The 14,891-nt window shown below is 35.8% G+C and overlaps 3 protein-coding genes across 3 annotated transcripts; 1 reads left to right on the top strand and 2 right to left on the bottom strand.

The window, feature by feature from the left end:
• The first annotated feature begins 761 nt into the window (after window positions 1–761).
• On the top strand, window positions 762–4,507 carry LOC114535140. The gene is made up of 6 exons (XM_028556518.1): window positions 762–1,041; window positions 1,359–1,512; window positions 1,830–2,020; window positions 2,783–2,933; window positions 3,137–3,199; window positions 3,876–4,507. Exons 1-6 carry the CDS (start codon window positions 883–885, stop codon window positions 4,505–4,507), a joined length of 1,350 nt encoding a protein of 449 aa, XP_028412319.1. The 5' UTR covers window positions 762–882.
• Window positions 4,508–4,967: 460 nt separating this feature from the next.
• Window positions 4,968–7,048, bottom strand: LOC114535141. Its single transcript, XM_028556520.1, has 3 exons — window positions 6,971–7,048; window positions 6,619–6,854; window positions 4,968–6,141 (listed from the first exon to the last, which is right to left on the bottom strand). Exons 1-3 carry the CDS (start codon window positions 7,039–7,041, stop codon window positions 5,408–5,410), a joined length of 1,041 nt encoding a protein of 346 aa, XP_028412321.1. The 5' UTR covers window positions 7,042–7,048; the 3' UTR covers window positions 4,968–5,407.
• Window positions 7,049–8,610: 1,562 nt separating this feature from the next.
• Window positions 8,611–14,247, bottom strand: LOC114535151. Its single transcript, XM_028556534.1, has 16 exons — window positions 13,756–14,247; window positions 13,468–13,576; window positions 12,967–13,190; window positions 12,804–12,853; window positions 12,334–12,418; window positions 12,035–12,208; window positions 11,446–11,591; window positions 10,974–11,085; window positions 10,812–10,895; window positions 10,539–10,719; window positions 10,302–10,391; window positions 10,145–10,210; window positions 9,997–10,066; window positions 9,842–9,892; window positions 9,547–9,734; window positions 8,611–9,251 (listed from the first exon to the last, which is right to left on the bottom strand). Exons 1-16 carry the CDS (start codon window positions 14,245–14,247, stop codon window positions 8,611–8,613), a joined length of 2,763 nt encoding a protein of 920 aa, XP_028412335.1.
• Between the last annotated feature and the right edge of the window lie 644 nt (window positions 14,248–14,891).

Consider the following 14,891-nt stretch of genomic DNA (forward strand, 5'->3'; position numbering starts at 1 on the left):
TTGATTTTGTCTTTATCTCTCATCTGTATGAGAGTTCTCACACTTTTTGTGAGTTTTGTTGGCCTAGGGTGAACGGTGCGGCGATCTTCGGATCTGCCATGTTCCCTGCTGACGTTTGATTTTCTAATCATTCTTTCACAAGTTCCAATTTTCAATTACGACAAATAACGGAAGAATCCTCACTATTGAATGTTCGCCATTACGGGGGATAGTTTTATTTCTCGCACAACGACAAAATTTGGGTGCGGTTGCTTTACTATCTAAAAACTCATTACGCCATAAGTATCTATTTCTGCTTTTAAAGTTTTATTTCTTAGAATGCCACCCGTACGTCGTTCTAAGCGTGTCGCCGCTCCATCAGCCGTTTTTGCGAGAGTCTGTTCAGAACCAACCAACAACATCTCGTCGAACTCGAAGTTCGTCCAATGCTGTATCTGTTGGTGCCGCCCCGTCAACGTCAACTGTGCCCGTGAGTCAAGCGACTTTGCCCTCTCTTTCGAGTGAGCTTATCTCAACGCTGGTGTCTTCGGTTACCGAGGCAGTCACGCAAAAGCTAGCTGGTTTCTTACCAACCTCTGCGTCTTCCACATCCACAATGGCGTCTGCCCCAACGGATTCTACCTCCGGAATCGAAATCTCAAACCAGGGTCCCAATGCAGATTCTCTGGTCAACGACGCGCTCACGTCTATACAAGAAAACCTTACAGGTCAGACCACTCCTTTTTCTCTTCAATGTTCAAGTGCCCCGGGTCCCACCCGTTTCACCTGTTCTAAAACGCTATCTAACGTTAATTCTAAAATTTAGAAATGCGCTTTGAAGCGTCACCAAATTATATTCTGTGCATGCTGGGCTAGGGATGATTGAGGTTTGATATATTCAAAATGGCTGATCGTCGAAGAACGTACGAAGTGATAAGCGAAGCGCAGAGGAAGATTCTTTGTGACTTCTTCGATAAAGGCATGAATTCAACAGCTAGTAACATGCAGAGAACTATAGTGGAGGCTTCTGATAAAGCTAACGTAACTGTAGAACGAGTGAAGGTATTTATTTTTGTCTTTGAAGTTTAGATGGCGTGTTAATTTGCATATTGACGCAAGTTTTGAAATAAACGCGTTATGAATATTGTATATCTGTAAATACGCACTAACTACACTTGCTATTGTTAGCTACATCTATAGCTCTGTGGCATGAGCATTGTACATTTGCACGGGCATCGCAATTCGCAAAAACGTAGGTTCGATAACTTCGATTCATTCTGAAGACCAATTCATCATTCATTCTTGTTTATGACTCCACTCGAAATTAAAACCCTTAGAACCTTAATTATTTTGAAAAACATTACTGTAATCGTTTGTAGAAATGGATTGGAAACGAAAGGCAGAAACGAAAAGCCTCATCTGCTATTGGGACAGATGCACCTGGTGAGACCTCTGGCTTGGCAACAAGAAAGTGTCCTGTAAAGCGTGGGACCACAGCATACAACCTTTTTTGCTCGAGCATGCTTACCTCAGGTTAGGTTCATAATAATCTCTCATTTAATAAGCCCCCTTTCAAATAAGCCAAATTGTACTATGTTCTCTGATCAAATTTATAATGGAATTATGAAAACTTATTGAACTTATCAATCCCATCTATTTCAGGGCCTTTTTGGCTTGTGCTGAGAGGGATTTATAGAGGGGACCTTGTATCATAAAGCATGAATGAAGAATAGAGCATGTCTCAATTGTGTTGGTGTGTAAGGACAATGGACTAAATTGCAGTATCTTATATGGTGCTACAAATATTTTATATGAATGGTGCTATAGTATATATGTTTTATAATTTGCAGATGAATGCAAACAGCTTACAAACTCTGAAAAATTAAAACTCACTGTTAGTACATGGAACTCACTCACCTCTGAGGAACGAAGTAAGTGGATTGAAAAAGCAAAAGAGCTACAAAAGGTTGTTGTTAGTGAATTATCTGAAAAGGAGTGTAATCAGAGAATCAAAAAAGCGAGAAAACAACTTATCTCCCAGGTATACACCTATACTATTGTTTGTGAAGATGACAATGTGTTGAGACCTAGTCTTCCAAAGCTCCAAGCATGAATATTTTAGAATTGTTAATTTGGTTTATGAAATTGAATTGGCATTGTTATTGTCCAGTTAATAACTGTTCTTGTCATAGAATATGAACTTGATGGAGGTTAGGTGTAATCATGTATTTTACAGCATAAAATGTTCACATAATTTTTAAGTGGAATATAAGAAGGTGCATGCATGGACCAAGGTTTTTTTATAGCATATATTTAAAACACACCTAAATATATGCTACAAATATATTGTTGCTCTGTGGCAAATATTTTAGTGATAGCTGGCTTTGTAGAGCATGCGCATGCCTCTCTTCTCTGCAGAGGTTGCTAGCCCTTCCATAGACTCTTGAAATTAAAAATGTTATCTTTGTATGAAACACAACAATTTCTATTGTATGTCTTCTAAAGAGTGTAGGTTATTGTTTCAAACCTAATATTTCAGGTATATGGGTCTAAATTAACAGGTATCCAATCATCCCTTTGATTTCTGGAAAGCTAACCTTTATTAAGTTAGCTGTATATGCAAGCCCAAAATTTAATTTAACCTTAATTAGTAAAATGTACATGTGACTCTCTTTTTTAAATTGAATTGGTATATATTCATACATGTGTGTGTAAAAATTTGTACTGGCTTATAATTTTTGGCCAAACACCACATGGTCTTTGTGTATCTTTATATGTTTTGTACATTCATTTGTTTCTTTAGCTTGCATATATGGAAACTCTTGGCTGCGAAGCATCAGTCCTGCTCATGGATCCTAGCGATTCATGCAAGCTTAAACAATATGGGACAGAGAAAGGAATGAGATTTTTGGAAGATAACCAAACCATTGCTTTGAAATTTGGGGAGTATGTTGGTAAGTCTTCATGCAATCTTAAATTAAGTTATGTACCTACAGGTGTTACTTTGAATATTTAGTGGTCGGTATTAATATCAATTTCAATATTAATATTTGGTTGTAAATTATGAATAATAAGGTGTTTTTTAGCAAATAAAACTTCTGATCAATTAACTAATTGTCAAAAACTGTACTAATACTTTTGTTATTCTTTTCTTTAGACACTCCACACAGAGTTAATTTCAAAGTTGATGATGTTGCAAAACTCTTCAACAAAAAATACAGTAAGCATTTTTTAGTATCTCAAACCTCTTTTAATGCTCGTTGATGGTTGAAACTTGATGCAATAATTAGTGGAGCGGTACATATTCACATATTCGTTCTGACCGACGGAATTTTTTTGTACTTCATTTGTTTTCGAAATAAAACCGCCAGGTACAGTAGAACAGATATATGAATATTCGTCCCAATTATCGCGCTGCTTTCGTTCACGTTATGGCCCGGCATCTTGTTCGTTGTTGTTTGAATGTGGGTTTGCAATAGTTTGTACTTTTCAAACCCACATTCACACCTGCAAAGATAGAACCAGGATATTTCTTTTAATAGATATCGCTTGCTTTTACGCTTATTTGAACGCGCTTTTCTTTATATTACGGCCAGACCGGTCCTATTGAATTTCTATACTGAGCGGATATTTCTAGTATTTCAAGAACTCTGCGTTTACGTGTATCGTTACGTTTAAGTGTATCGTCATGTTCATCTGCCTAGCGCGCAAATTGCTGTTTTACTGTTATATTCATAAGGAAACACTCTATTTCAATTCAAAATTTGACCGGTCTGACATTTTCGCCACTTAAAGGAAAGCCCCTTATGAATATATACATTATCGGATATGATTATCCTAATGCACAATGCTCGTGCTTTTTGAGTAATGTAAACTTTTTTTTTGGAAATTCCCAGGTGAAGCATGTGGAAAAGCGTCCTCTCGGGTACCATACAAAAAGGGAGGATTTGAAGTCACAGGATTGCCTGACGCCCTCAGTTTCAAGAGACCAAGTGCATATGGGCAAAAACAAATAAATGCTATAATGGAAAATGCTGAAAATATCACATTCATCCTATCCTCATTACCAGACAAGCGGTCGGAAATCACAACTGTTGAACGAATGCAGCTGTATACGAGTATTTTGAGTAAGATTATCAACGAAGATAAAGTGGCAGATTGTTTATCGCAAAATCATAAAATTCAAGAAGAGGATTTGGAAGTATACGACTTTGATTTAAATGAGGAAGAATTTAATATCATTACAACAGAACTTAGCCACTGTTTTGGTAATGATGCGATGACTGCATGTAAAAAAAACTATGAGGTAACCAGAGCTCATTGCGGTTACGTTCTGCCGGTGTATAACACGACTAAAGCTGAACCATACTGGCTCTTTTATCACCCTGGTAAAGCAGAAGAAATTGAAAATCTTCAGGCAGATGATAAAATTTTTGGTTACTGGCTTGACAAGGACAAGACGGAACAAGAACTGTGCTACAAATTACTTGTCGAACAGGACAAAACATTCATAGTAGCCTTGAACTGATCAGCAAAGATCAAGAAAATCTTGGAACACTGAGACTTCGAAAAGCTCTTGAACTCAATTATGGTGCCAAAATAACAATGCCACCTGATTTTGACATTACAATCAGAGAATGCTTAAAACATCAAGGGTTTTTGTAAATACAGTACGAAGGCTTTCATTACTCAGTTGGTTATGACTGCATTAACTCGTTCCAATTCCAGTTTTTGGGTCATTGGGTGTACATGCAATAGTTTTGCTTTGGTTTGTTAATAAAAGTACACTGATTTACAGATTCACGATGACTGTTCCATTGTTTTTTGTGCTAGACATTGACGCCACCCTACAGAGGGATTAGGGAAAATCTCAGATTGATCTGCAAGGCTTTTATGTGAACCCTAATTTTTGGATATTGAACTTCGTTCCGGCAATCACGCAGTCCTTGCAGGAAATTTTATCACCACTAAGACCAAAGCAGCCTAGATTTTCTGTAGGGTTAACTTCGGTTACAAGGGGTTTTAGGTTACAACAGTTTACTTGGTAACTGTTTTACTAGATAGGATATTCTATATGTATTATTTTTTCATATTCTATTAATTGGACAGTTTAGCCATACAAAACTAATTTAAAATAACAGTTCATTTTTATGTACTGTAACTAAAAATGGATTGACAACATGAACAGTGGTGTACATAGCTAGCATCAATAATTGGAGGGGGAGCAATATTCATATATTCTTGTGTTCTGCATTATCAAATTCTTCTCAAATGTATTGTCTTTACAGGCTGTTAACATGAATAAAAGAATATTCCTGCCTGTTTCCCACCCAATCCTTGATGCTAGGATATATTTACCCATACATGGAACTCAAATAACTTATTGCAGTATTACACAGCCAAAGCATGGCTAGAGCACCACTAAAACTTATAGTTGCTTAAGATGGTGTAAAATATGTTTTAACACATCTATGCTATTGCTACTACTTTGGTCTATTCCTCTTGCTATGTCCGCTACAGATTTAAATAAATTGTCACCTTTAGTATTGGCACTTATATTGTCAATTAATGAAGCTAGGTTTTGCACATCATTGCGGAAAAGAATTGTGTTTTCTTTTTTGATGTGCAATGCTTTGTCTAAACTAAAGAAAACTGGCTGCAAAAACTTGTTTTCCCTGGATTTTCTATGCAAAATGATATTATGTGATTGCAAATCTCCATGACAAAAAGCATTTGCATGCATATGCAACAGGCCTTCAGTGATACCATGAATGATAGAAATCCAGCGTTCCTTAGAAATGCTGTCTTTGCACTTGTCTTTTATAGCTGCATACAGTGAAAGCATAACACCAAACTTTGAAGAGCCATAAAACTTTGTCACAAGCAGGAATGGCTTGCAATCAAGACAAATTCCCAAAACAATAGGCAAAGAAGGATGAGAAGGCAATCTTAATATTGATTTCACCTCACTTTCAATGTTATGTTCACATTCTCTTACTGCAACAGGAAACCCTCTGAAACGCTTTAATTGTAAAGTTTCAACAATGCCATTGTTGAATTTACATATACCAGTGTCATGCACGTCAATCAGCTCCTGTCTTTTAACATGCAGAGATTTTGGTATATCATGGTTAACTTCTTCCAGTACCGGTACTTCCTTTTCTAAACAAAAAATTGAAGCTATGTAACCAGCAATGAACTTTAGAGTACTAATGTTACAGTCTTACAGATTCATCAACAGTATGACATCCAATATGACATCTATGTTTTCTGTATTAGCTACATAGTAGGAGCAACTTAATTAAAAATTTAAAATGCATGGTATATATGAGGCTAAGGGACCAAAACCATAAATAGAACAAGTGACCTCAATATGTAGCCTTATCAACAAACTTTCTAGCAGTAACTAAAACATGTTTTACATGAAGGTACAGTGTGTGAGATCACAGTTAATAGAATATACATGGGTTTACAGACTACATAAAAGTACAATAGAACTCATTAACTATGTCAGGGAACATTTATGCAAAAAATTGCTCCTTATTCGTCAAGTATCTATTGTATTTTCAACAAATAAACCAATAGTAAGGTCTGAATTAACATGTATGATGTACAGAAGGTTTTGCATCTTGTACTCACCAAATGATCCGTCGTCGAATGATCCGCCGTTCAGGGATTTGGGGTCAGAGACACGACGAATTCCAGAATAATAGTAAACATGATTACTATGTTTTCTTCTTACGCTCGGGAAAAATCTTCGAACTATAAAACCACACTCTCTCTTAGAAATATTTGGGAATTTTTCTGTCAGGTCGTTCAATACATCAGAACATTTCACACGAGAATACAAATCAACCGCATAAAAGCGGGAAAGCCTGCAATATGCATAAAAGAAACATACGTTTTAATATATTTAAATATTTAATTATGCAAACGATATTAATATAGCAATATAGCTGCTCTCTAGAATGTACAAAAGCTGTGAGCTTACCAGGTAGCTCGAGAATCCCTCCAATCTGATGGCAAAAACTTGAACTTTGATGATTTTGAGGTATTCGCCATTCTTCGCACCTTCTTATCAAGGCGCTTGTTTGCGCTTGTGTGCAGGCTGGGCCCTACCAACCAAGTGAACTCAAATTTCGTGCAGTGTTGCCAAGTTCGGGATTTTATCCCGAGATCTCGGGATTTTTTGAAGCAGTTGGGATTTTTTTGGGATTTATTTCTCAAATGGTAATCTCGGGATTTTTTTAGGGATTTTTGGGAAAGGGAAGTTTGGAATTTGGGAAAAGATGTTTTCGTTAATTTGACAAATAAACATGTTAAAAATCTAAGGTAAATTAATACTTGCGGCAAAAACGCTACTCAAAGTCACTCAATAAAGACTATTTGTCCTATTTGTACAATCGGTTATGCAGAGAAGTACCGCTTTTGAAACGCAAACTGACCGGACTGGGTACTAGGGTGCGCCAAAGCTGAGGACTGGGGTTGAAATTAGAATCTCGGGATTTTAGGGGGAATCTCGGGATATTTCAGGCGCTTACTTGGGATTTTTACAAAATTACAGTTGGCAACACTGATTTCGTGACGTATGACCAAAGGGTGCTGGACAAACCTTAAACGGTGCTGTTGCAAACCAGCTCGATTAGGAGTTCGGGTTTAGATCTCGTATATATATAATAAAAATGAATAAAAAGAGGCTTCGCCATTGATTTTGATCTCAACAATAGGGAGTCTGTCAACGAAGTGTTATTTACATCATGGACTGAACCCCACGGCCACCTTAGTAAGTAGTAACCGAGCATATATATAAAAATATACGTCGAGCAGATAGCTATATGTGTGTGTTTTTTGATTTCTGACCTATACATCTTATATAATTACTATGATCAGCAATAAATCGTTGGTAGAAACTATGAAAACTGAAATCAAACAATTATACCGTGGGTATTGGTTGCATTTGAATTCATCACAATTTATTAGACTTCATGCTCAAATTTGCAATTGGTGATCAGCAATAGATTTCTACATGCAAGCTCAACAAAAATGTCTTGCATCGACAATTTGAAGCTTGCAAGCGGTAAAAACAAATAGTCTCAATTAATAGCCTTCTGTATATACTTAATCTCAAAATGGCCATTTTACAGCTGCGTGATCAGATGTTTTTGATGAGCTTTGAAAAGATTGTACAGTACGTCGTATTCAGAAAGAAATTTGAACTTGTTTTAAGAGCGAAACAGAAATGCACAATACCATTCTGCAAGGTAAATACTTTTTCCTACCTGTTTGAATCAACCTTTCAATCCTTCGATTGTATCAGCGCTAGCTGCATTGGAATTTTACTCGACTTTTTATGCTTGGATGAAAGTAATGTGAAACTATTAAAACTAGTATATTTTATTCTATACAGAATCAGAGGGTGTCCCTTTGACGAGTAAATCGTCCCGCGTTAAAAAAGTGAAAATAATAAGTTACCATATGACAATTGCCCAATAGAGAGTAATTATCCACTGCCTTGGCCGAAAACGTTTGTTCAAAATTCTGCCATTTATTTATATTAGAAAGTACGGTTATTTACACAAGAGATGCCGATACTATAGATATGATTGTTTTCAATGCAGCAATCATTCCCTATCATTCCTCGTCTTCGTCTCTGTCATCTAGCAAGTCCACAAGATCCTCTATGGCATCTTTATCTATGCATTCTATTTCACTTTCCTCTTCAACACACGTTTCTAAGACATTTGACATATGAAAAGACGATGTACTGTCAACGCTATCAAGTTTTTCTGCAAGCCATGGTTTTATATAATCGGAAAGTGTCAAACGCAAAGACACCAACACGTTGTTTATCTCGCAAATCTCCTTTCTTATATGATTGCAAATCCCATTCGATAGCCTGGATTCCTCAAGACAACGTCGTTCTAAAATTTCTGTGAAATTATCTCGCTTTTCAATGTAATACATAAACAGGTTTTCAACTTCCTCTAACAAAAGTTCCTGCTCCTCTTTGCATCTTTCGAGGAAATTTTGCAGGTCAATTGCGGATCTCTTGACGGAAAAAGGAACAGTCTCGACAGGCCGTTGGGTGGAGAAGTTGGAATAAAGTGACGACTCTGGGTCTTTTGCTATGTCAAATTTCAGCTCGTCAGGTAGTCCGTCAACGCAGTCTTGTAGAGCAGTCAAAGAAGCATTATATTTCGTTATAACGCTTTTGATTGCATTGGTTTTACGGGTGATCTGCTTGGACAGCTTTGACGCTATGGCTTGTCCATCTACACGACACCAAAAAAAATATATATTTCAGGCAGTTGTTTTATCACTTTCGTTGCGAAGTTGATAGAAGGCTAACGCCGCGCCTATGTTACATTGAAAAATATCTATGCCGTGCATAGTTAAGTCATAAATACACGTTTGTAATTGGCCAATTTTGTCAGACACAACTAACTGTAGTTAAAATGACCTACGTTTTTACACAACCAGTCCCTAGTCTTCAGGATTTAAAATATTTCAGCTACTATAAACCACAGCATTAGGGTACAGAACAATTTTAACAAAATAATTTAATACCAGAATATTTCCTCTTGAGAGAAATCAAAAAAAGTCTTTCAACAGCTAAATTATACGTCTGGTCAACAACTGTACTACGTCTTTGTTCTTCCAAACATAAAGCTGATGCATTAAAGTGTTTTTCCCCAGGTTTCCACCTCTTTGAGACTTTGTTACTTTTCTCTATATTCCTTACAATTTTCGTCACACTAGATATATATAAGCAGTGAAAAACAATAAATTCAAATTAATTACTGACTAGAATTTCATTATATAAATTACAATAAGCTCTGACTTACTCTTTTGTTTTCTTTACCACTTCCCCAATTGGTTGTGATCACCCTCTTCAATAGAGGCGACATTTAACCTGCAGAAGGAGAAAAAGTCAAACTGAAAAATTTACCTTCATTATAGAACATAACATTAAAACACACTTTGAAACGCAAAGCTTCAAAAAGATGTTACGTATACCTTAGTTGATGGAGGTGAATAAGATTTTGAACATATTTTTGCTCCCATGTCAATACCACTGTCTTCTTATCTAAGTAGAAAAACGTAGTGGACAAAATTAAATAATTAATATCAAGCTCAAATGCATTGGAAGTCAATGGGGTAAAACCTCTTGCTAAAATCAGATTCTCTTCATCTCTCATCCACGATGAAACCACTACTTCATCATAAGGAACTAAAACATTCAGGTAATTTATTGTTTATTCTTGTTCATTTTTCGTCTTTTGCATGTATCTGAGCCCAAACTAGTAAAAACAATATCATACCCGACAGGCCAGAAAAAACTTCTGTTAGCTGTAACACAGTGTTTTCTATAAGAATTGGACACCTCTTCAGCTTTGTTAAAAGTTGCTCCCCTATATATGTGCATAGAAATATAAGTTATTGTATTGTCCAAAAAATTTGGAATATTATAATAACATTTTAACAAATAACCATTTTACAGTTTTTAAACGGTTACTGGTAAAATGTGCTGAATAAGAATAATATACTGAAATAGCTACCACATGCAAGGAGTTGCCGTGTTGAATAATGTAATAGGGCATCTGTAAGCATGTCTGTTCGGCGACCAGCACTCATTTCTTTTGTCATTGAAGAGAAACCTCGCAAATAGGACCACAATCTTTCAATCCCCTCCCCGTCTGTAAGAGCATAGCCTCGTTGCCGTCTTGGGCTAAACTTTATCTGAATACATTAACGAAAAAACAATAAACATAAGAGCAAGGTACACATTCACCTGTAATATAATAGCATAATACAAGACGATGTTATTATACCTGGCATGCTGACTTGTGTCCGTAACAGTGAAAAATAGGTATAGCAAAACTAACTGCATTCAGAATATCCTTCCTTTCGTTTTTCTACCACAGAATAATTTCAAGATTGAAACCAGACTTATTATAATACAAAACAGTGGTAACTAACTCACAAAACCTAACCTTCAAATGGGCTTCCAGTGTACACGCTATATCATATGTAACTTTGATGTTAACGGCTGTACCGTTATGTTTGCTCAACAGACGCTCAACTTCATAAACGGAATAAGCAATCCTACAAAAATATTTCAGTTACAGTAAAAGATTTGGTTTAATCGTTTCCTCTCTTTACAAGATGCAAAAAAGGGGAATTCAAAGAGCCAGGTTCGACTTCTAAGGGCTACTTTACTTCTTCTCTTTCGGTATTGGAATATCTAAACCACATCTCGAAATGGTGGTTTGTACATCTCGCTAGGAATAGGCTCTTACGTCCCGCCTTTAACAGTATAGATGATCCTCTGCAGAAGCGATTTAATGAAAGAGTATAAAGCTTGATTGTAAGACCATGGATGCTTTGTGGGCATCTCAATACAAAAAACTAAGTTAGTTGTATTGAGTTCTATGTGAGGCTTATTACCAAGTTAAAATTCAGTACCTTTCACCATGTTTAATGCTGAGGAATCCTTTGGGGAAGCCGTGCCTACAAACACGCCCAAAAACACCTTTTTCGTCATAGAGCTTGTTCTTCCCTTTAGATCTGAGCATATCAGTTACCTCCCCAGACTTGAATTCATTGCAATTCTAAAATGATAAATTCGTCCAATTCAAATTACCACATACCATGCATGATATATATATTGTCACTGACGATATAAACTGAGAGAGTTGTATACAATATGTAAGTGCAAGGAAAAAACATTTTGAACTCTAACACAATACTAATTGAAGAGTATCATGGAAAAGTGGCAAAGTTTCGTGTGTGCAGCTGGTGGTGGATCGGGGGTAAGGCTAAATACTAAATAAATTACTACAGATCGATGTAACTTGCAATCACATTGGTAGATTTTAAATTACAAATATTCTTTAGAAATTCAAAATCAATTGTGTCGCTGTTAAAGTATTTTGACTTTAAAATTCAAAATTCAACCTCAGCCGGCCTATATCTTGATCCGCCACTGTGTTACAGCATTATTTACTAGTACAATATTTGTGCGAATTGTAAACTTAATGCATTATTAACTTACCACAGTGGCCTGTTTAGCACTTTCAGTGTAATTGTCAACAAAATTGTCAACATCATTTTGGTCTGCAAACATAGTGAGACCATGCCTGGAAGGAATAAAATTCGCACCAGCTGATTTCTTCCTAACGAGCCCAAAACAACCATCCATAGACTCCACTACACTTCCTGTATGACCCTGGTCGATAAAAGGTAATTAATGATATTGGAATCACATTTAATTAAATAATGGCCAATTTTACTCTTGTGACTACATCACATTAAAAATTTGGATGACATTTACATAATTATATCAGAGACTACCTTTGGGCAAAGAGGACAAAGCTCATCCATCTCCATATCCTTGTTGACGTACAACTTGCCATTTCTTCTCATATACTGGTGGTAGCTTTAAAATAAAGCTTTATATTCTAACTTTGTACAGAACATGTGCACTAAATACTTTGTTCAACACACAAAATTAAGAATAGTACATTAGATTTGTATTAAAACAAAAAAAACAGGTTTTGACATTTTTCATATCAGTGCACTGCAATTCTGAGCAGCCTAAATGACCAACCAGTAACATTTTGTATAATCTATTGCTCTAGCAGCTTTTCTAGTTTAAAAAAATAAAATTAATTGCCACACAAAAAATACATCATGGTTCATGAGTGATTGAGTGTATAATTTGTGTGGTGATTACTTTCAGATTAAACAATAAATTGTTGTGTATAAAAATCAAGTGCTTCTCTATTCCCTATAATAACAAACATGTGGAAATTTATACACACCGAAATTCATCAAAAGAATCACTGTTTAAACAAGAATAAACATTTTTCACCTATATAATAAAGAAATTGGAAAATTTGTACTTAAATAACAAAAAATGATTTCTATGGAATGAAAATGACATGTGCCATATGATATATAAAATACAACAAAAAAATTGCTCACCCACTTAGGCAACATGGGGGATTTATTAATAATTCCCAACATGTCACAAAACTTTTGAAGAGAGACTTGACATTCCATCACAAGTGCTTCTAACAACTCCATTAGCTTGTAGTGAAATGCCATAACAGGGCGCTTTGCAGAACTAGGCCACAGCTGCATCTTTACCAATGTTGCCACATCACTTTCACAGTTACAGAAAAGTATTTGTTTTAGATGTTGCCGTCCTATAATGCAAAAAGTAACCATGTAAGAGAATTAGCTTAAATCCTTCAATGACACTGGTAACAATTAACCTGGGGCATATATACCTGTAGCTGTATCAAATATTAAAAAACCATTATACACATATTATACATAACCTATCTGGTTTACCCCAACCAAACACTTACATATATTTATTATAATTATGTATTGTACCTATATTCTTAGTAATATCACAATTTAAATTGTGCTAATGATCAATGAAAGCTGTTCCAATTATCCATTATCATATAAACTAACCATACTCATCAATACACACAATATTTCTAGCAATGGAAGTCGGGCAGTTTCTTTGATGGCTTGAGCTCATCACAATATGATTAGGAAACAATGGTACAAAACAACCAGCCTATATTTTAATTAAAAATTGAAATTAAATTGATAAATATCCCAAGCAAAACATGGCTGTACAGCTGATAACAAAACAGGAAACTTCGAAATCAATATATATATATATATATATATATATATATATATATATATATATATATATATAATATATATATATATATATATATATATCGCTACCTTAAACATTTCAAGGACATGGAAATAATTTCGTCCACCATGACTTGCTTTGGCACAGTTATAACAATAGTGCACGTCGTGCCCACAATCCTTACAGCGAACGTCAGCAGGTGAATCGCACTGACAACAAATTATGCCCTCTACAAAGAAATCCACCTCATAACGGCTACTCAGAAGCCTTTCCCTGATCTTTTCCCATTCCTCGAACTCTCTCGTTCTTCTTTTTTCATGCTTTGAGGGCATATTTGTATTCGACTGACTCGCGTCCTCACCATCACTTTCTAGCAAACCAGTCGTGGTGCTCGGGCAAGTCATCGGTGTATCTACAATCTCCTCGACTTCGGAATTTTGCAATTTTACCTCGGAAGTTGATCCATGGAGGTCAACACTACGAGTTCTTTTATTCCCCGATGTAGACACAGAAACAACTTTAATTTTGCAAGCTTTAAAACGCTTTCGCATTATACGTCCTCCGGACTTTTTAGGTGCCATGTTTTTCCCAATCATAAATCCTAACAGTGCACCAGTTCAGGCAATTCTGGTTATAAGCCCATGTTACGGGTCACGGAATATATAATTAGAATCGCGGAAATATATAACACAGTGTTTCCAGTTTTCTGTGTTTCCATGTTTCTATGTTTCTTATTTCTATGGTTCTAGTTTCTATGTTTCCAGGTTTCTACGTTTCTGTGTTTCTACGTTTCTGTGTTTCCACGTTTCTGTGTTTCTACGTTTCTATGTTTCTGTGTTTCTATGTTTCTACGTTTCTGTGTTTCTATGTTTCTATGTTTCTATGTTTCTGTGTTTCTGTGTTTCTGTGTTTCTACGTTTCTGTGTTTCTATGTTTCTACGTTTCTGTGTTTCTATGTTTCTGTGTTTCTGTGTTTCTGTGTTTCTGTGTTTCTATGTTTCTATGTTTCTATGTTTCTGTGTTTCTGTGTTTCTGTGTTTCTACGTTTCTATGTTTCTATGTTTCTACGTTTCTGTGTTTCTATGTTTCTACGTTTCTATGTTTCTATGTTTCTGTGTTTCTGTGTTTCTGTGTTTCTGTGTTTCTATGTTTCTACGTTTCTATGTTTCTGTGTTTCTATGTTTCTATGTTTCTACATTTGTGTGTTTCTGTGTTTCTGTGTTTC

Source organism: Dendronephthya gigantea, unplaced genomic scaffold (genome assembly GCF_004324835.1).
Source record: "Dendronephthya gigantea isolate DGI-Jeju-01 unplaced genomic scaffold, DenGig_1.0 000111F, whole genome shotgun sequence".
Lineage (NCBI taxonomy): Eukaryota > Metazoa > Cnidaria > Anthozoa > Malacalcyonacea > Nephtheidae > Dendronephthya > Dendronephthya gigantea.

Excerpts from the sequence above, each read along its gene's own strand:
- LOC114535151 (XM_028556534.1), bottom strand. The coding sequence starts at position 14,247 with ATGGCACCTAAAAAGTCCGGAGGACGTATAATGCGAAAGCGTTTTAAA. Across the intron at positions 12,209-12,333 it reads TTTGTCCTCTTTGCCCAAAG|GGTCATACAGGAAGTGTAGT; the intron begins GTAGTCTCTGAT and ends TTTATCGACCAG. Across the intron at positions 9,252-9,546 it reads TCTCAAGAGGAAATATTCTG|ATGGACAAGCCATAGCGTCA; the intron begins GTATTAAATTAT and ends GGTGTCGTGTAG.
- LOC114535141 (XM_028556520.1), bottom strand. The coding sequence starts at position 7,041 with ATGGCGAATACCTCAAAATCATCAAAGTTCAAGTTTTTGCCATCAGAT. Across the intron at positions 6,855-6,970 it reads AGGGATTCTCGAGCTACCTG|GCTTTCCCGCTTTTATGCGG; the intron begins GTAAGCTCACAG and ends TGCATATTGCAG. Across the intron at positions 6,142-6,618 it reads ATTCGACGACGGATCATTTG|AAAAGGAAGTACCGGTACTG; the intron begins GTGAGTACAAGA and ends TTTTTTGTTTAG.
- LOC114535140 (XM_028556518.1), top strand. The coding sequence starts at position 883 with ATGGCTGATCGTCGAAGAACGTACGAAGTGATAAGCGAAGCGCAGAGG. Across the intron at positions 1,042-1,358 it reads TAACTGTAGAACGAGTGAAG|AAATGGATTGGAAACGAAAG; the intron begins GTATTTATTTTT and ends AATCGTTTGTAG. Across the intron at positions 2,021-2,782 it reads GAAAACAACTTATCTCCCAG|CTTGCATATATGGAAACTCT; the intron begins GTATACACCTAT and ends TTGTTTCTTTAG.